At 53.4% G+C, this 20,864-nt stretch overlaps 1 protein-coding gene across 4 annotated transcripts in view; it reads left to right on the top strand.

Annotated features, from left to right (window-relative positions):
* ABR (ABR activator of RhoGEF and GTPase) overlaps positions 1 to 20,864 on the top strand; it is a gene marked incomplete at its 5' end in the record, with an annotated part of 172,163 nt that overhangs the window by 108,386 nt on the left and 42,913 nt on the right. For all 4 annotated transcript variants that reach the window (XM_080826219.1, XM_080826217.1, XM_080826216.1 and 1 more), the window contains 6 exons: positions 5,724 to 5,831; positions 8,513 to 8,573; positions 13,407 to 13,459; positions 14,057 to 14,197; positions 16,135 to 16,256; positions 17,654 to 17,819. In XM_080826219.1, coding sequence (XP_080682345.1) covers positions 5,724 to 5,831; positions 8,513 to 8,573; positions 13,407 to 13,459; positions 14,057 to 14,197; positions 16,135 to 16,256; positions 17,654 to 17,819 — 651 coding nt within the window. The remainder of the gene's footprint in view (positions 1 to 5,723; positions 5,832 to 8,512; positions 8,574 to 13,406; positions 13,460 to 14,056; positions 14,198 to 16,134; positions 16,257 to 17,653; positions 17,820 to 20,864) is intronic.

The following is a 20,864-nucleotide window of genomic DNA, read 5'->3' as shown; positions in this document are numbered from 1 at the left end:
ATCCCCAGCCTTCTTGATCTCCTAGAAGGCCTGGGTCACTTCACTGAGTCCCGGAGGAAAGCCTGGACCTCTGCTCTGTGGGGCCCTGGGCCTAGTGTCCTGACTCCAGGCCTCCCACCGTAAAGCCTGAAAGTGCTTCTAGGGATATGAGGGGCTTCAGGGCTGGAATGAAGGCTCACCTGCTGGGCTTCGGGTCGCCTATCCCTCAGTGGACAGAGAGGCTGACAGTGCCAGTGGGAGGCAGGGACTGCTCCCTTGAAACACTGGGCATTTGCCTCACCGCGGTGCTGCCTCTGAAATGAAGCGGTCAGACGGATCAGTGAATGGTCCCCTCCTGGGGACCCTGGAGCAAAAAGCATCAAGAACTCAGCCCACCCACCATTGCAGGGGAGAGACAAGGTAGAATTAGCATGCAGACATAGTGTTGGGAAAGGCTTTCAGAGGTCTTCCAGTTCCCAAGGTTTCTGTGACACCTTCTCCCCTAGCTCTGAGACTATATCTGGCTGTGTCCCCTGGAGGACCCCGAGGTCAGACCTACAGCGCCCCCATCCCCACTCTTTACTGACCTTTCCCTGCCCGTAACTTCGCCTACCTAGGAGGCAGCAAGGAGACTGCCAGTCCGTGGTCTTTGTTGTCTGGGTGTGAATGGAGGTGGGCAGGGAGCAGTGCCTCTCCTTTACCTCCCCTGCAGTGGTGGGACTGGTTGAATGGACAGGCCTGTACGCTCCTTACACTGGAGAAAACTCTTGCTAGGATTCTTCTAGGGCCTCAAGCTCACAGTACGTTCAGAACTGAACTTATTGTCTCAAAACTTCTTTGCTCTTCTTCCTTCCTCTGTGTCAGTGGGTGTTGCCACCATCCCGTCCCCCATCCATCCATGACTCCCTTGGACTAGTCCTTGGTACCCCCCTGCCCCACTCCCTTCCCCATCCCCACTTCTGGAGGATGCTCACTGCTGGGCCTGCCTTGCCCTGCTCCCTCTGGGGCCCTCCCCTCCCCTCAGGAGTGGCTCCTGCTTCCAGGCCCCACTTCCTGCCAGCCTCCCCACCTCTACTTAGCAGCAGCAGAGTTACCTGAACTCCTGACCTCGCTTCTCCCCAACTTAAATCCCTTCAGTGGCTCCCCCTTGCCTGTTGAATAAATGCCAGGCTCTGAGGAATGGCTTATGAGACACTTTGCATGCTGGCCATCCCTGGCCTCTGGCTATCCCTGGCCTCTGGCTGTTGCTTCCCCTGTCCTTGTGTGCTCCCTCCCCCCACTGACACTGAACTTTCTATTCTCAGTTCATGCAGCAGACACTCTTGACCTCTCTATTTTTTTTAGCTCCAGCTGCCTGAAATGTCCTTCCCCAACTGCTTCCAGCTTAGAAGTGACATCCTTGGCGAAACCTTCCCCCAAACTTCCAATGTAGCCCCTTTGTTTATCCCCTCAGTGAACATGGGAACCTCCTGTCTCCCTAAAACCATAAGCTCTCAGAGAATAGGCTGCATTTTCTTTAGCATTAGACCCCAGAACTAGCCTAGTACTCAATACATGATGAGTGAGTAAATGAACGAGTGCACCATGACCTTGACTACTGTGACTAGGGAGAACTTGGAAGGGCATCGAGGGGGATGTACATCACAGGGCCTGAGGTCTGTGTCCCAAGAGGCCAGCAGTGTTGTAGGGACAAACATAGCTTCTAGAGCTACAGCTGACTTTGTTTTGGTTTTTTCAAGAGTTACTTACTTATTTGAGAGAAAGAGAAAGTGGGCACATGTGGAAGAAGGGAGGGGCAGAGGGCAAGGGAGAGAGCCTCCCAAGTAGACTGTGCTGAGTGCAGAGCCCGATGCGGGGCTCCAAGTCGGGCTTGAACTCACAACCCTGAGATCATGACCTGAGCCAAGAGCAAGAGTCAGGGGTTTAACTGACTGCACCATCCAGGTGCCCCTGGCTGTGGCTGACTTTGAATCCCGACTCTGCTACAGATTAAGCCTGTGACTTTGGGCACAACCTCTCTGTGACTCAGCTTCCTCATCTGTGAAAAAGAGGATAATAATAGTATTTACCTCACTAAATTGTTGTGAGGACTACGTGAGTTAATACCTGAAAAGGGCTTGGAACAGGGCCCAGAACATAGTAAATTAGTAAATACTCAATAGTCAGCCATTAGCATTACTGTTACTGCCATCACTGCTGTCACCACCGTCGTCGTCGTTGTCCTCGCTATTCTTAGCAAGAGGCACCCCGGAAGGTGGTATTGCCGGGGAACCCCACACTCCCGGTTCCGGCAGCCCCAGAGTGCCTGCTCTAGTTCAGGGACGGCACGTACCCAGTCATCACTCCCGGCCTGGTCCCAGGAGCCTGAGCGGATGGGCTCGGGGGATAGCCTCTCTTTGGCCTCATCAGAGAACAAACGAGAGGAGGGTGGGGGGACCTAGGCCAGCGCATAGTGGAAATGCTGTCCCACTTTTATCTCTGTCACTCGGACCCTGCTGACCCAGTGTCCCCCATTCAGCTCCACAGGCCCCGGGTCGTGAATTTGCTATCCCCCCCACCGCCGGCAGCATGAAGGGCTCTCTGTGGCCCCTGGGGCTGCTGTCCTGGGAGGGCTGGGGAGGAGCCGGGCAGCCCAGGCATCTGGAGGTGGTTTATTTTCAGCTGGTCTCCATTACTGAGAGAAGGGAATTAGCATCTTTGCTATTTGTTTTATGAGATCACCCCAGTGCCAGGCTGCTGTTTCCAAGCAACCTCCACATCCCAGTTAATGGCCCTGGCAGGCCGGGCCTTAGGCTCTGCAGACGAGGGTACACCGTGAAGATGGCAGTGCCTGGGATGGGCCCTGACCCCCGTGTGCAGGTCTTCTGCCCCGGGTGGCTCCAGCTCCGACTCAGCTCCTGCTACTCCCTTAGGCCGTGGGGTGGGAGGATAGCGTTCTGACCTGGGCAGCCAGCCCTCATCGTTCTTGTGGGAAAGGGGGACAAGGAGGGCACATCACCAGAAGAAGAAAAGCAATGATTTTTACTTTGGTTTAGGAAGCAGCTGTCTAGCACCTCCCCCGTAGCCTGGGACACCGGTGGGCTGGTACTCCCCCTGGAAAAGGAATTAAATTCATCCCTTCCTGCACTTTCCCCAGATTTGCCGGCTTTGCCAAAAGTCTGGCCCATCTGAGGCTGAGACCTGCGCAGCTCTGGCCTCCCCATTCTCATTTTCCCCTCTGGCTTTCCCGGCCCCCTACCTGCCAGGCTTTCCACCTGCCCCAGATCTTCGGGATCTGGAAGAACACGAGAGTTCTGCAGAAAGCAAAGTGGTCCAGGGTGGGCCTCCCAGGCAGCCCGCTTTCCCCAGCACCTCAACATCCCCCCGAGGAAGCCCCGTGGCAGCTGAACCTCTGTTGCTACTTCACTGCAAAATATTTAAACCAGAAATTCTAGAGAATACGTGTAGCAAACAACTGTGCACTCATTCCCCCAGAACTGACGGATGTTAAGCTCTGAAGATAGACTTTTTAATCAAGGAAACAAAGCATTGTAGATGAAGTCTCTCTCCCTTCCCCTCACCCTTCTGCTCAGCACAGAAGCAGCTACTGGAATGGATTTGGTGTGTTGCCTTCTGGGCTGCAGTTTGTATTTTTATTATGTATCGTATCTTTTTATGGCATTACATGTACTTTTTCAACATATATATTTTATGTATTTCGCAATTCGATCATTTGGGAACTTGTCGGTGTTACTACCCATAGATCTCGTTCCGTCATTTTAACTGCAGTGTGGATATTAATTACTGCATTTGTGAGCATCTGTTCCCAGTCTCTCTATAGGAGGGAGAGTGGAACAGTGCATCCCCTTGCTCATGTCTCCTTGAGGACATACAAGGGCAGGTTTCACTAGAGCAGTGCCTCCACAGAACTAAAATGCGAACCACGTATGTAATTTTAAATTTCCTAGTAGCCCTTACTTAAAAGTAGAAATAGGGGTGCCTCGGTGGCTCAGTGGGTTAAAGCCTCTGCCTTTGGCTCAGGTCATGGTCCCAGGGTTCTGGGATCGAGTTCTCTGCTCAGCAGGGAGCCTGCTTCCCTTCCTCTCTCTCTGCCTGCCTCTCTGCCTACTTATGATCTCTGTCTGTCAAATAAATAAATAAAATCTTTTTAAAAAGTAGAAATAGGTGCAGGAAATTAATTTTAAGAATGCATTTTATTGTTAAAAAATATGTTTTTAGCCCAAGAGATCCAAAATATTGTCATTTTAGCATGTAATCAATATTTTAAAATTAATGAGATCATTTACATTCTCTTTTACATATTAAGTCCTTGAAATCCAGTGCGTATTTCATACTTACAGCACATCTTGGGGCACCTGGGTGACTCAGCCGGTTAAGCATCCGACTTTCGATTTTGGCTCAGGTTGTGATCTGATCAGGTTGTGAGATTAAGTGCTGTGTCCAGCTCCGAGCTGGGTGTGGAGCCTGCCGAAGATTCTCTCTTTTCCTCTCCCTCTGCCCAATCTCCCTTTCTAAAAAAATGCACACACACACACACACACACACACACACACACAGAGCACATCTCAGTTTGGACTAGCCACTTCTCAGGTGCTCACCTGCCACAAGTAGTAGTGACTGACTCAACTGGACCCCAGACTCTGGGGTTTGTATGTAGAAGTGGGTTTGCTAAGGAGTAGGCTGAGCTGTGCATATTTTTAGCTTTATCAGTTATTGACAAATTACTGTCCAAATAACAGGCCTGACGCCCCCATAAGCAGTCTGTAAAAGCTCTAATTTCCCCCTCATTCTTGCCAACCTTTGATATGATTAGACTTTTAAATTTGGGGCAGATTGATGGGGATGACATAGTACCTCACCGTGCTTGTAACTCACATTTCTACCCTTTCCTCTCTCAAGGGGAAATGCATATGCAAAGCACAGGAAGACATTCCATAAATATTTGAGGAATTAAGTTAATGAGCCTCGGTTTCCCCTTTTGCAGAAAGGGGTGATGGCATCCATTCTGCCTCTGAGAGCTGAGGTTCTGTGTGGTTATAAGTAGTGGGAAGCTTTGTGTTAGGTTCAGAGCGACATGCAAATGTGTTCTGAGGCAGGTAAGATCTCTGGCTCCTTAAGAGGCTGAGGATGTGGGGACAGGGACTGAGGGAGGCCAAGGGAAGTGGAGACTGCATCTCTTTTTTAAAGTAATCTCTACACCCAACCTGGGGCTCAAACCCACAACCCGAGATCAAGAGTAGCATGCTCCAGTGACTGAGCCAGCCTGCCACCTTTACCCCGCTGGGACTGCACCTTTAAATGCTGTGCCTTACACTCAGCCTGGGGAGTGGGGTACTGGGCAGGCCACGGGTGCCCTCCCGGCTCCAGCTAATTCCAGGCTATGAAAGATGGGTGAGGCATTGGGGGGCTTCAAACCCCGGGAGACCTTTATGATGCTAAATAAAGCCAAATGCCGTTGAATTTCTTGCGTGCCAACAAAGGCCCTGCCCTGCTCCCCCCATCCCCAGTACCCTCTTGTTAACCTTATTGGCTGAGCTGGTTTCCATGGAAACTGTCAAGTTCAAAGGGATACTATAGTATGTTCATCCTGCCTTTCACCTCTGTTACGCGTGTAGCCCTTTGGAGCAAAGTTAGAGGTTCTGAGTGCTAAGGGAGCTCCAGGTGCCCTGCTTATGCTGTCATCCATTCATTAATCCTCCCTCCCATCCCACTGCCCTCCTCTCTCTCTCCTCTTCTCCCTGCAGGCCAGCCAGCTCGGTGTGTACAAAGCATTTGTGGATAACTATAAAGTCGCTCTGGAGACAGCTGAGAAGTGCAGCCAGTCCAACAACCAGTTCCAGAAGATCTCTGAGGTGGGCAGCTCCCTGCACAGCCCCTGCCTTCTGGCCTCTGGGCCCGTTGCCCATTAGGGAAATGGTTCCCCTGAGGGGAACACTTAGACTGACATTTGCTTTCTCGCACTTGGCATTTTTCCTCGTAATATAAGAATAATGATGTGTTTGATTTTGTTATTCTGTTTAGGTTATTCTGTATCAGAACAGAGGACATGAAAAAGAAAAAAAAGAAGGCAGTATTGTCACACACTGTGGTGACCTTGAGCAAGTCCCTTCCCTTCTGACCTTATTTCCTCTTCTGTCCTGTGGAGGGGTCTGGATTCTTCAGCTCATTCCTGGTTTGCTTGATAAGAACCACCAGGGGCACTGTTTAAAATGCAGATCTCCAGACACCTTCCCTGGAGCTTTAATTCAGAGAGTTTGGGGTGGGACCCAGGAGTCTATAATATTTTTGAAGCTTCTCTGGGTTATTTTTATGATCAGAAAGATTGGAAGAGTTCTGGACTAGCTTGTCTCTTAAGATCTTTTACAACCGCACGACAGAGAGAGGACCAGGGCCATTTGTGAGGAGAAGCAGCCGTACACTTTGGCTGGAAGCCTGCCTCTCCCTGCTGTTGCCGGGAGCCTTCCTTCCATGCTCCTCTGCTGGGCAAAGCTGTGGCATTGGCTGCCATTGCCTCTCCAGGAAGCGTCAGGGAGGAGCTCTATTCTCCGGGAGCACGGCCCAGCCTCCCTCTTGCGTCGTTGAAAGGATCTCCACAGGACCCCCGAAGCTGCTGCCCTTGCTATCACAGTCCCAGCTCCAAGCTTGGGGCAAGAGAACCTCTGGGTCCAGGGAAGGGGAGCTCCTTCTGCAGTTTTGGAAATTCTGCCTTACAGGCCTCTACAGACCCTTTGCTTTCCCATCTCCGCTCTGATGCTAGAAAAGTCGGGGAGATGCAGGATAGTGTTGGTGAGACTCCTGGGGTGACGGGTTCTACTCCAGTTTGGAATCCGCTGAGAGGCAGCACACAAGTTGGACAGCTGGAGATGAAAATGTCAACTCGATTACTAGTAAAAGCCAGGTTGGAAAAATGTGGACTTGGATCCGTAGGCACATTGGGCTTGCTAGCACTTCTCCTCCATAGTGAAACACATCTATCAGGGACGGAAACGGAGCTAAGCTCAGTTTCTTCTCCCAGCCCCAGCCATGGTGCAGTCAGTCACCCTGTGCCTGGGAGAACGGCTGGGTGGGGAAAGTCCCTCTGTTTGGGGTCACGAGGCGGGAGAAATGGTGCTTCCCCTCATGGCTTCCAGCCGTCCCTGGGAACAAACTGTAACTGCCCGATGTGTGTCCCAGGGTCATGTCTGGTCCAGAGAGTGGCGAACCTCGTCTTAGCCTAGGCTGACTGTCTGTTCTCTGGTCGGCGGAGACCCCCCGCACTCCTCCTGAATCCCTCTCCCAGACTCCGGGCCCCGGCGGCAGAGCAGGCCCCGTGGCCTGCTGCCAGGTGGCTTCTCACCCTGACTCACACGCTGACGCTGTTGCTTCCTACTGGCACTTCCACTTAATTACTGCAATTAGGGCCCTTCTCCTCTGCAGCGGGAGCGATTTCATACCTCTGGGCTACACTGGAGGGGGGCACGGGGACACGTTTCCTAAAGCTGGGAATCCAGTCACCCTCCAGAGACAGCCTTGGGGAGCTGAGTACCCACCCTTCTCCCCACCACCCCAATCCCCAAGCTCAGTCCCTAGGGGTTTTCTCTGTCGAGAAACAGCTTGAGGCCGGAGTAGGAAATGTGGGGCTCCTGCTGCCTGGGTGTGTCCCCCCTGCCAGGCAGAGCAGAGCAGGCACCATCCCCTGGGTCCCTGACCTTGGCCTTCGCTCACCCTGGCCTCCCTGTTGACACGGCACTTGGAGGCCCCCCTCCACACACTCAGCCCTGTCTTGCCATGGGGATTGCGTTACAGCTCCAGTTGCGGGCCCTAGTGGTCTGTAGCCAAGGGCCAGAGCTGGAACCTCTCTCTCCAGCGGCTGAGAAAGTAGGATCAGATAAGCAATCCTAAGAGTCTCTCTCCCGGGCACTTGGCTTGGGGGCCAGGAGGGATTTTTGCAGTTTACTCCCTGATGTTAGCACCCGTGGGTGAAGGGTGGCAGGTGGGGTTGGGGGCTGGATGAACCCCTCTCCATCCAGGTAGGATCTAGATGGGACTGCCCTGTGGAGCTCAGTCTCTGTCCTGGGTACGTAGGACCCCTGGCTCCTTATCTCCAGGGCTGCCCACGCCCTAAGGGTACACCTGCCTTTTGTCCTCTCAAATCCCATGTACCCCGGGCTGATGGTAGACAGAAGCCCTAACTCATGGCTGCTGCTGGGGGATCCAGCTCTTTCCACCTCTCCAGAAGGCCCTCAGAGTCACCAGGGTGGGGTGTTAGGGGGTGTGTCCGAGGAGCACCGGAGCTCCAGACCTCTCTGGTACCCAGAGCCCCTCCTTCCTGCCTACATCCAGCCTCCTCCGTACTCCACACAGGCCAGGAGACCATGGGTGTGGCACAGGGAGTCTGGAGTCCGTGAGTCAGGGGGAGACCTGGGCTCTGGTCTTTGTCCTCCTGTTTGTACCCTGGCTTCCAGAGCACTGCTTCTTCCTGCTCTGGCTGCTATGAGGGAGGGGGAGGTTCAGGAGGCAGGCCACGTAGTGATTCCTCCCCTCTGTTCGGCAGGAACTCAAAGTGAAAGGTCCCAAGGACTCCAAGGACAGCCACACGTCAGTCACTATGGAAGGTACTCTGGGGAGCGGGCTGGATAATAGTTACCTTCCTTTGTCTGCTCTGTGGACTACGGTGCCCTGCTTGTGTGAGCATGTGCATGGGAATGAGAGAGAGAGAGTGTGTGTGTGTGTGTGTGTGTTGCACAAATGCGAGGAATCCAGCCTCTGTCCCTAGGCAGCCGGCCAGCTACAAACGTGCTCCTCCTTAGATTGCCAGCAGGCAGCTCGCGCCCCTCCTCCCCTCCCCCCTCCTGCCTCTCCACGCGCGCCTCCCCTCCCCTCCCCGCCCCTCCCCTCCCCCTTGCTAGAGGAGCACTCTGAAGCGGCTGCTTGATTCAGGCTGTGCAGCAGCAGCCGGCAAGGTGGCTGAGTGGCCAGGCTGCTGATGGGAGCCACCGAGCGATGGCCGCAAGCTCCTGCCGCTGGGACGGAGGCTGCCATGGAAATCCTCCTCATCATTCGCTTCTGCTGTAACTGCACCTATGGTAACCCAGGCTCCCCCCTACCCAGGGGAGGTGGTGTAGCTTCCCACCTCTGGGGGCTGGCCGGAGTGGGTTGACATGTGGCCGGCAAGGTGGGGGGGGGGAGGGCGGCAGAGAAGGGAGGTGGGTACAAGTGGTCGGCTCTGTGCTTGCCCCTGTTCTGGCCAGCTTGCAGGCTGGAGCTGAAGTCTGGGGCAACCGGGGGCAGGGTGGCTAGGAAATGAAAGGACCGGACTAGGAGTGTCCAGGCACCCCCCCCACCCCAGGCTCTGTGGGGATCGGTGTTGGGGAAACAGCCCGGGAGGCAATGGGCAACTTCCTGGTGATGCTGTTAAGGAGAGAAAGTGACAAGGCTGTGTCTGCAGGCGTGGCAGCCCTGAGGCTGGAGGGGGGTCAGCAGGGGCCAGTCGGACCATGGCATCTGGTCTGGGCAGCGTTGTCTGGGCCCAGGAGGGGCGCCAGCCCCTGCCTGAGGGACAAGTTGGGAGTTTCTTTGTTCCCGGAGACAGGAGAGGAGCTTGAACCGCCAGGGTATTGTGTGTGTGCTCCCGAGTGCACGGGCTGCCTTCGAGACCTTCTCTGCTCGGGAACCATGGTGGCAGTGGGAGAACGTGGCCGCAGTTGGGAGAGCAGGAGGAACCTGGGCTGCTCCCCGGGGCTTGTTTGTAGCCACGGGAGGCCCCTAAGCTAAGGTGCCGGCACTTGGTGCATGCTGGTGGGAGAGGGGGGCGTGGCAGGCCACTGCTTTGTGAAGGTCACACACCCACCTGTCCGTGGAAGGGACCCTGGGGGTCCCTCAGCAAGGGGGTCCTGCGACAGGTCCAGGCTCTTGCTCAGCGGGGGTGGAAGCAGGCCTAGGCAAGGAGGGGTCTGGAAGTGGACGCTGCCCTCTGAGGCCAGAAGTGCCTTTGGCAGGAGTGGAGGGTCAACAGTTGCTTCCAGTGGCCCTCTGCCCTGCCCCCCCCTCCATGTTTTGGAGTGGCAAGCGGTTGGTTTTAGGACCACCTTCCCTCCCACCAGCCGTTTTGTCTGCACCCTCTCAGTCACTTTGCCTTCACATCTCCGTGGTAACCTGGAGCTCCTTGGCAAAGGCTGAACGGAGGGGGGTGGCAGTTTGCTGGAGGAGAAATGATGAGGTTTCCCGGGCTCTTTCTCAGAGGCCACGGCCCTGGAGGGGCTATTGTCTGCTCACCTGCGCAGGCTGTCCCATGTCGAGGATCGCTCTTGATGGAGGAACCCCTCTTGATGGAGGAACCCCTGAGGCAACCCCTCTCCAGCTGCCCTAGCAGGACAACTGTGGGAACTCTAGTTACTAGCCAGAAGCTGCCCTGTGCCGCTGCCCTGTGCCCCCACCCATCGGCTCGAATTCTGACAGGCCAAGGTCAAGAGGAGAGATGGACTTGAAATTGGCCTGTTCAAAGATCAGAGGAGAAATGCTCTTTTTGGTCTGGGCTGGGATTGGGTCAGGCATCAACTCTGCTCCTTAGAAAAGACATGGGGTTGGCCCTTGGCTTCCTCTTCCCTTCCCAAAAGGAGGTTTAGTCGTAGTGAAACAGACCTGGGACTGGAGTTCAGCGTTTCTCTGGTCCCTGAGATACTGTCTTTGAAGTCAGTTTCACAATGGGGTGGGAGGGAGAATAAGCCCTTACCAACCACAATGTTTAGAATATTCTCAGCCCCTTGATGCTGAGAAGGGATGCTGCTCCTGGGGGGCCCCCCCGGGCGGATTCTGCCCTTGAGGCCTACTCTGGCTTAATGGTTCTTTGCTGAGCACCCACTCTGCAGGTCTCTGAGCCAGATGCTGGGGATGGGATGCAAAAGGAAGTCATGTGTGATCCAGGCCCCCACCAAGGAGGGGGCTCACCTTGGTGACAAGAGAGACCAGCTTACGTACTCCTTCCTGGTGAATCTTTTCCAGGATCCTCCCAAAGGTCGCTGAGCTTTTGCAGATGCTAATCTCCCATGCTTGAAGTTAGGAGCATGGGTAGACCTACATTCAAAACCCAGCCACCATTTGCAGCTTTGTTATTGGGAGCAAGTTACGTAACTTCTCTGTGCCTTCGAGAGGCTTCCTCATCTGTAAAATGGGGCTAGTGATAATTGCTTCTCTTTTTAATCAGAGGAAATAGTGCATATAAGATAGCGCCACTGAACACAGAATAAGTACCCAGCAAGCTGCAGAGAGGCCAGCTTGCTCACGTCAGTGGTCTTTTAGGCATTGTGGGTGTTGTTTGCAAAAGCACTGGTCAGGGAGGGCTTCCTGGAGGAGGTGGGGAGACAGGCATTGCAGCTTGGTGAATGGTGTCTATCTCTGGGACAGGATTGGCATGGTGAGAAGGGAGGGAAGGGGAAGCAATGGCAGGAAGCAGCCCGGCCTGCCAGAGCTGTGGAAGAGATGAAGGGGAACGGGTGGGCTCTTTACCCTGCATTGTCAGGGGAAGGTGGTACCCAGGGGCCGAGGGGAGCTCAGAAAGAACATTGGGGTTGTTCTTCCTCCCCTTCTTCCCTCCATATCTGCCTGTGGCCCCAGGGCCCTCTCCCTACCATCCCCTCTCCCCACCTTTCTCCTAGCTGTTCTCTCCCAACCAGGGCACTCATTCCACATCCCTAGTCAGGTAGACTCGAGGTGACTGCAGGCATATTAATAACCCCTCTGAAACCCGACCCACCATTTGTGCAGACCTCTGAGCTTAGTCAGAAACCTCTTCCTCCTGGGACTTGAGAGAGGGACAGAGAGAGCTGACATTGCAGTATCAGCTTTCCCCAAGCTGGAACTCTGGGGCCTACCCTGGCAGGTGTCTGCTAAACTTGCAAGTTCTCCTGGGTCTTTGGGGTTCTCTGGTGTGATTTCTCCCTGAAGATGAGCTAAGCCACAGGTGGATACTTAAATAATGTCACTACACCATCCACCCTCCCCCACCCTCGGCTGGTACCTGGGCTCTACCCTCACTGACCCAGGATACCCCAAGCCTGGTCCTGTTCATTTTAGCTCCCATAGACTGTGGGGAGGATCTCTCGCAATTGCCAAGAAGGGGCTACAGATAAGTCATGGGATGTGTGTTGGCATAAGGCAATAGTTTTCAACCATGGCTACCTATCAGTCTGCAAAGGAGCTTTTTTAAAAAATGCTGATTCCCAGGTTCACCCAGCAGAGATTGGGGTTTCATCAACGAGATGGGGAGAGGGAGACAGGCAGCTGTTTCTTTTAAGAGCTCCCCCAGTGATTCTAAAGGGTAGCCAAGCAGAGCCGCAGATAAGGCTCAAGGCATACCACTGAGACTCTATCTTCTCCACGGCCAGCAGATTGTTCCCCAAAGTGTCCGCTTAGCAATGCATGGGCTATTTATGTCTAGGGCTTCAGGGGACTCTTTGGCTTGGGGACTCTTTGGTTAGGCCCTGCGTGTCAGCTCTGGGACTGTCACAGCCATCATCCTGGGGCAGGAGGGCAGAGGTCATGACCCCACGGACAGAGGCATCCAGGTGTGGGACTGAGGCTGAGCCACCTCTGTTAGGGAGCGGCAGGGCACAGCTGCTTGCAGAAAGCTCGGTTTGGAAGTGTGGTCAGCCAGCTGCTGCCTCCACCTGTCCCTGCTGGATCCCAGCCATCTTCATTTGCTGGCCTGGTTGGCCAGGGGGTGTGGGGAATAGGCCCCCTCTCCCCCCACTGCCGCTGAGTCTGCATTTTCCCAGCCTCATCAGCCCTCCCAGAGGCCCCACCTGAATTCCTTTGGGAAATCTTTGCTCCCCCAGCTGCCACTTGCTTGAGAGCAGAGGCTTTGCGTGAAGAGCTGGCCTGCCTCCCTGGCCCTCAGACTGTCCTGTTTTGTCGGGGAGTTTGACAGCATGGAGGGGGGTCTCCTCGTGGAGATGAGGCGGCCTGTGTGAGTCAGAACGAAGCCTGCGGTTCCCAGCTGGTGACGCCAGGCCTTGGGCCAGAGGAGTACAAGGATGATTGGGTGTGTGGGAGCCTCCTTGCTGCGTGCTGGGGTGCCAGAGCACCGTGGGGTGAGGCTAGCTGTGGCTGTATGAGATGGGGTTGAGGGTACAGAGGAGCATCTTTGCCCTCTCTAAGTCTGGTCAGACAAGGAGAGGCCTTTGGGATGGCCCTTCGAGAAGTCATGTCTGGCAGGAGATGCAATGAGACGGGTGGGGGATTAGGTGGGACCTGGGCTGCCAGCGCCGCATGGCTGCGTGTGGGTGCCATCCGACCCACCCTGGGGAAGAACAGAGCTGCGGCTGCCTGCACCTGGGCATCCCGGTGGTTGGGCTGTGAGGCGGGTGGAGGGATAAGGATCATCTCTGAGGCATCAGGCTGCTCCCTGTGTCTCATCTGTTCTGTGTCCTTCTCCCTGCCTTGGCCAACAGCTCTGCTCTACAAGCCCATTGACCGTGTCACCAGGAGCACCCTGGTCCTCCATGTAAGTGTCAGCCCCTGAGTGGCCTGCAGAGTGGGGTTAGGAGTTCACTAGGAGATAGAGCCCGGGGTGGGGCGGGCACTGGAGTCCGTGAGAACCGCCCCCTCGGGGAGCTGGGCAGAGGGGCCCTGGGCCCTGAGCCCTGACCGTCCCTCCCAGGTCTTGGTAACCATGCCAGGGGGACCCCAGGGCCTCCATATAGCTTGGCTGCAAAGCTTAACGTTTGGTCCATGCTGCCATGGGGGAAGGCGCTTCCTGCCTTCCCACCCCTCGCCTCATGGTCTCCAGGGTACTTGGAGCAGCTGTGGGCATGCGTAGAGGGGTGTCTCTCCCAGCCGCTTGGGGAGATAAGACCCACCCCCCTCGCTTCTTCCACCAGGGGAGGGAGTAATGACTTGATAGTAATAAAGGGGCACCACAGCCCTCACCCCCCGTCTTGGCCCCTCATTTTGAGTTCAGATTTCACAGGCATGACCAGATCAGAGCGTGGGTCCCTTAGGGCCCCGCCTTGGAATTCCTCTGGTGAAGATTGAGTCCCCACTGTCTTCTCACTGAGCCCCAGAATGGCTGCCTCCAACTCACCACCCCGCCTCTTCCCAGGACCTGCTGAAGCACACACCTGTGGACCATCCAGACTACCCGCTGCTCCAGGATGCCCTCCGCATCTCCCAGAACTTCCTGTCCAGCATCAATGAAGACATTGACCCCCGCCGGACTGCGGTCACCACTCCTAAGGGGGAGGTGAGCTCAGGACCCAGCCCCCCCCTCGCCCAGGCTAAAAGGGCACAGCAAGCCACATCACCCTTCCCTGCTGTCCTGCCCCATCTTCGGTGCCTCTCCAACCTTCATGTCCCATGCCCAGCCAAGAAAAGGTCTTCAGATCCTGGGAGCTTTATGTTAAATGTCCCATTGATCGTCATATAATTCACTGAGGCCTAGAGAGTCTCTGCAGATCTGGCACAAGGTCTCTTGGCCATACTTACTGGAGCCAGATTCTCTAGCCAGGGTTATCTGTCTGCAAGCCTCATGCACTGTCCCCCAGTCCACGGGCTTTGGCTATGGCATTATTGAATGCAAACCCCCCACTGTGGACAGTATGAGGCCCTCAGGGTCCCTGGAAGATAATGGCTCAGCCTGAGGGAGCCGGGGAATCTGAAAGCAAGAGCTCTGAGCTGCGGGTTCTCAGCCTGCATGAGCAGTTGGGGCAGGAGCTCAGCAGTGAGCTCAGCAGTAAGAAAGGCTAGAACGGGAGGTGGCTAAGGCTACCAGGTTGCTGGAATATCCCAGGTGCAGAAGTGGTACAGCAGCTCCAGTTCCTTGGGGGCCCTTGTTGGTGGAAGGGCAGGGGTACCCCCGAGAGGGGAAAGCGATCTGAAAAAGTTACTCACATGGGTCAGCAGCCTGGCCTTATGCAGGGCTTCCTGTCCAGGAGAGTCCATTCGGGGCCTTTAGAAGTGAAGACAGGCTGGGTTTATGCTCCTTTATTACATGTATGAGCCTCCAGTGTCTCCTGAGGAGAGAAGTAATAGGGATGGGGTATGGAGCATGACTGATGGGACACAGAGAGCTGTCCCCATGTGTGACTCCCAGCCCTGGTTGGCAAGCCCTGGAGTGTCACTGGTTTGTCTGACTCGAGGTTATCTGAAAGATCTCCGAAGAGTTTAGAGCACTGTCAGTTTCAGATCGTGTTCACTGGAGACTTGACCGTGCTCACCTACATTTTACAGCATACGTAGGTCACAGGGTCTATAATACACATGGGAAGTGTTGGCATGGATCGCAACAGCCCCTGAGAAGCCCATGGGCTGTGCAGGTGTCAGTGCAGAAACTCTTACCTATCCAGAGCCCAGGTTAGAGATACCTGCAGAGTCCTCCAGGAGTGCTCCAGCCCCACCAAAAGTAACCTGAGTCTCCCATCCACCTGAGGACAGCTGTAGAATCCACTCAGAGGCAGCCAAAACAGACTGAGAAGGCCTGTGAGTCAAGGTTGAACTGAAACAAGATCAAGTTCTTAAGCAGGATTGGGGGAGGGGGAGATGCCCCAGTGCTGGCGGGGGTGGGGGTGTTCATGCCCCACTGTGGAGGAGCCAGGTCATCCTGGACTAGGGTATATCCAGGTGAGAGCTGATGACTGCTGCAGGAAAGTGTAAAGCTGCCATTTAAAAAAAAAAAAAAAAAAGATTTTCTTTCTTTATTTGGGGTGAGGGAGAGAGAGCATGAGCAGCGGGGAGAGGGAGAAGCAAGCTCCCTGCTGAGCAGGGAGCCCGATGTGGGGCTTGATCACAGGACCCTGGGATCATGACCTGAGTCGAAGGCAGACGCCTAACAGACTGAGCCACCCAGGCACCCATAAATCTACCATTTAAAAAAAAAAATCTACCATTTATTGATCACATATTATGTGCCCGCCATTGGGCCCTTTAACATAGACCATCTTGATGAATCCAACGGTACAGGGCAACCATCATTATCCCCATTTTACAGATGGTAAGACTGAGACTCAGAGAGGGAACTTGCCCAGTGTTAAACCAGAAAGCCCAGGTCTGTGTGACCTTAAACACCAGGTGCCGTGTCCCCTCCCCAAGGCCCCTCCCAGCAGGATGGTGCCCCCAGTGCTGGCTGGGCCCTGGGCTGACCCCCCCCTGAGCAGGAGGGGATGGGTGTGCCATCTCCCTCAGACGCGGCAGCTGGTGAAGGACGGCTTCCTGGTGGAAGTGTCGGAGAGCTCCCGGAAGTTGCGGCACGTCTTCCTCTTTACAGATGTCCTACTGTGTGCCAAGCTCAAGAAGACATCCGCAGGGTGAGTCCAGGGGGCGGGGTGGGAAGGAGCTAGACTCTGCCCCCTGAGAAGCCCTCCCAGCCCCAGGATTTATTTTCTCCTTTAAAAAAATTGATTAATTAATTTCATTTTACTACATATTCTTTTTCTAAAAATAAATTGTGTTTTTAATTATAAAGATAATATAACCAAATTACAGGGGAAAAACCCATCACCCACCCGAACATAAGCATCGGTCTCCTGCTGCTATATTTCCTTCCAGTTTTTTTAAACGTTCTTGTGTTTTTTCATGTACTTGTAATCAGAGTGAATGCCCAATTTTGGTCTCTGCTTTTTCCATTTCACGTCATAAGCATTTTCCCAGTCTCTGCCTAATCTTCATAATCACCCTTTTACTTGCCTGCGTGATGTTACAAGTGGATATGCCATAATTTACTTAAGCACTCTCCTTTTATTAGACATCTCTACATTTTTGCTAACTATGATCCCGTGAATATTCATTAAGTCTGCTGTCATTGCGGAGTGCTTATGCCATTCCAGGTGCCATGACAAATGCTTTGACTGTTATTTCCAGTCTTCCCCAGAACTCTCACAGAGGAGAGAAAAGTCTTAGAAAAGTTATATCCGTTGCCCAAGGTTGCACGACTAGAGGTAGAGAAGATGGGATCTGAGCCTTAGTCAGATCTGAGAGCTGCTTTCCACCTCCGTGTCTTAGACACTGCCTCCCAGTCCGGGGGGACAAGCCTTAAGCTCACCTCAGCACTAGGGGCCCAGAGTGAGGGGGCAAACCCACGTCCTGGGGGAGGTGAGGGAAGGAGAGTTTAGTATGTGCTTCAGTAAAGAGGGTGACTTCCTGGAACTAGATGAGATCATTCTAGAGCACAGGTGGCAGTCATAATGAGCAAACACACCTGTGCCTTTAGTCCTTTGCCCGTGACACACATTACTAATGAACCATGACACTACTTCCCATTGGACGTGGATGTGGCTTTATAATCTTCCACCCACTACCCCCATGTGACCTCTGTCGATCAGGGATGGCATTAAAAATAACATGTGTATTCCATCTCCAGCCCAAAGGGCAATGACTATGAGCTAAGTATAGATAGGCCAGGGGGAGGGAGCGTGGGATGGGGATTAGGAAAGCGTTAGAGGTTTGGGATATTTAAAAACATCAGTCTGATCGGGCCTGAAGATTGACAAGGCCAAGGTCCAGAGCCCTCACTGCTGCCTGACCACAGCCCCTGACTGTCATTTCTCCATGTGGGTTTCCTGATCAGACTCCTCAAGGACACGGATCATTCTTGCATGAGACAGGTTCTTAGCAAATCCCTCTCAGGTGTTTTTCTGGTCCTAGCAGTTGAGGCTTGAAGAGCCAAGTTCTCGCTCGCTCACGTCTCTCTCCGGCTTGTTTGCAGGAAGCACCAGCAATATGACTGCAAATGGTACATCCCCCTGGCCGACCTAGTGTTTCCATCCCCCGAAGAGTCTGAGGCCAGCCCCCAGGTGCATCCCTTCCCAGACCACGAGCTGGAGGACATGAAAATGAAGATCTCTGCCCTCAAGAGTGAAATCCAGAAGGAGGTGAGCAGGGCCTGGTATCTGAGCTGAGACAGGGGGGAGGGGAGGCCCTTTTCCTCCAGGCCCTTTGGACCGGGTGTGGCAGGGTGGCAGAAGGAGGGGAGGTTGTAAGGCTTGAGAGTCTGATAAGGGAGACGGGATGCACGAGTAAGATGCCTCAAGTACCAGCTCACGGAATGACTGTGGTGGTGGCACATTAGCACAGAGCAGATGGAAGGAGGGCCAAAAAGTCAGTGCTCGGATTTTAGTGGGGCTAGTCATGGGGAGCTTCCTACTGTATGTCAAGCACCATAGAAAAGGAAAGCAAGAGAAGAAGGCCTTCCTGGGGAAAAGAAGGGTGGGTGTAAGAGAAGGAGCTTGAGGAGCCTCTCAGAAACTGACAGATCAAGTAGGCAAATAAGTAAGGGGAGAGGGGCTTTGAATAACACAGTTAACACATTCCTGCTTGATCTGAAAATGCACAGAAGCCTGTGCCCATACCCAACATTTATATACATCTGTCATGTCTTAAAACCACAAAGGAAATCGGAAATTTAAAAAACACATTTTTGGTAATTTTTTTTTTTTAAGTAAGCTCTACCAAACATGGGGCTTAAACTCACAACCCTGAGATCAAGAGTCACATGCTTTACTGACTGAGCCAGCCAGGTGGCCCTAAAAAAATTTGGTAGCATGCTGGTTATATTCACAGCCCACACTGTAACAAAATCAGAAATGAACAACTATAGTATACTTAAAGTATATGCCTAGAAAATTAAAACTTGCAAGGTACAGAGGAAATCCTAATGGAAACTGCAGACTATTTAGAACTGCGTGAAAATGAGAGTACGCGTATCAAAACCAGTAGGTGTGGCCAAAGCACTCTTTAGAGGAAAATGTATAGCCTTAAATTCATATATTTGAAAACAGTGGCTAGAGGAAAGTCCCCTTTCCCTCAGGAGGAGGCTTCCCCATGCATGTCATAAAGGGCGGGAGAGGCTTGGTTTGTTGGCCTGTTTTCCCTTTGCCACCTGTTGGCTCAGCTTAGGCCACACCTCGCCGGAAGCCTTTCCTGCTGTGTACCCACTGTGTCTGGAAAGGTCCTGGGGTCTGCCTCTTTATTTTGCATTATTGGTCCTGAATTGTAATCGCACAGGCCACCTTCTCTGTTCCCCATTTGAATTTGAACTCTAGCAACAGTGCTGTTTTTTTCAGTTCTATGTCTCCAGGACTCAGCACATAGTAGGTACTTTGTAAACAGTTGTTGAGGAATCTGTGCCTCGATGGCTTCTAAGAAGGCTTTCAGCTTAGGGGCGCCTGGGTGGCTCAGTTGGGTTAGGCCTCTGCCTTTGGCTCAGGTCATGGTCTCAGGGTCCTGGGATCAAGCTCCATATCGGGCTCTCAGCGGGGAGCCTGCTTCCCCCTCTCTGCCTGCCTCTCTGTCTACTTGTGATCTCTCTCTCTCTCTCTGTCAAATAATTAAATAAAATCTTTAAAAAAAAAAAAAGCCTTTTAGCTTAGACATCGCTCTTTGAAGGAGTGGAAGACCATAGTAATGACCCCAGGGATGTCTGGGGTATGGGTTGACCAAGGACTGAGGGTCTCTCTGGGGGCACATCAGCCCAGAGAGGGGTACAGGTGTCCTCCTCCTGACTGGCCTTGACCTCCCTCTCCTCCCCCCACTGCCTCAGTGGAGCATGTCTCCCCACCTGGCACTGCCCCCCAGCCCCACCCCAGGGCATCCTCCCTGCCTGTTTCTCCGGTCCAGTTGCTGGTGGACTTTGTCCCCTCCCTCCTGCTCCAGGTGCGCAGACATGGCCTCTTCTGCTCAGTCAGACCCACACTTCCTGAGCTCCACTAGCTGCTCACTGCAGGGGTGTGCCAGACACCTCACGGAGTCCGTGTCTTGCCGGTGACTGACCTCAGCATGTGACATGATGTGAGGAGAGTCACTGGAGAGGCACATTGTTGTTCTCTGAGTCACAGAAGAAGCAGTGATTGATTCTTTCAATAATACTTTCTTAAAACTTATTTTTGTTCTCATCACCAACCTAACGCTGGCTTGTTATCACAAGAAATAGGATACTGAAGCCTACAGGCTGTAATAGATTATCACCCACCCCCCACTGTTAACAGTTTGAGGTGTATTCTTCTAGACTCTTCTATGCTTATACCGGTGTGTCTTTTTTTTTTTTTTTTTTAAATGAGACGAGACTCTATGTGCCATTTTTGCCTTTTAAACTTTTCCCTGAATGGTGCTCTGTAGAGCTCTCCAGATCTGGCAGATTCTTTTTAACAGCTGTAGCCTATTCTATCGCTTGGCTGCGCAATGATATATGAGATACTTAGATTGCTTCTGGTTCTTCTGGTCCTTCCTCTTAACAGGCAAGACTGGTAAGCCTGACTGCGCTCCTGTTTCTCTCTGGTCCCTTCTCTGCAAAAGTGGGATGGCTGGGGCAGAGGGCTTGCTCTAGTTGCCAGATTTACCTCTGGAAAGGTTGCCTCCGATTATATTCCCCACCCCACGGCCCCAGCAATGAGAGAGTCACTCTTCCCCCACCCTGTCACAACAAAGGGCTGTGAGCACTTGTTACCGTTTTGCGAGTCTAGTGGGTAAAAAAAAAAAAAAAAAAAAGCAGCAGAGATGAATTCTAACCAAGGAGCTTGAAGCTGGCATTGGAACTGAAACTTGAAGGGTATTAACAGTTACTAAGAGGGAAGGGATCCTTCACAACATATAAGCCTGCAAAACTGGGGAAGGGGACATGGGCTGAGACTTAAGGGCTTGTTCCAGAACAAGGCATGGTGTGGTGCAGCTGAGGTGGAGGGGTCAGGGCGGGGTGTGGTAGGACCCTCAGCTGGACACAGAGGACAGCCCCAGCCTTGGGAGGTCCCGTGTGCCAGGCCAGCTGTTAGGGCCTTCTGCTTGACAGTGTCTGAGGTTTTGAAGCGGGGTACCCAGGATCTGATTTGTAGAAGTGACTGAGTGATGACACTATTAGGCTGTTGGCACTGAGAGAAGATGGGTAGGGGAATATTGGCTTGGTGAATGGGGACAGGAACTCAGGA

This window comes from Martes martes (genome assembly GCF_963455335.1).
Source record: "Martes martes genome assembly, chromosome: 16".
NCBI classification, from domain to species: Eukaryota; Metazoa; Chordata; class Mammalia; order Carnivora; family Mustelidae; genus Martes; species Martes martes.
Note: the sequence above shows the minus strand (reverse complement) of the source record. Positions and strands in the feature narration are given on the sequence as shown.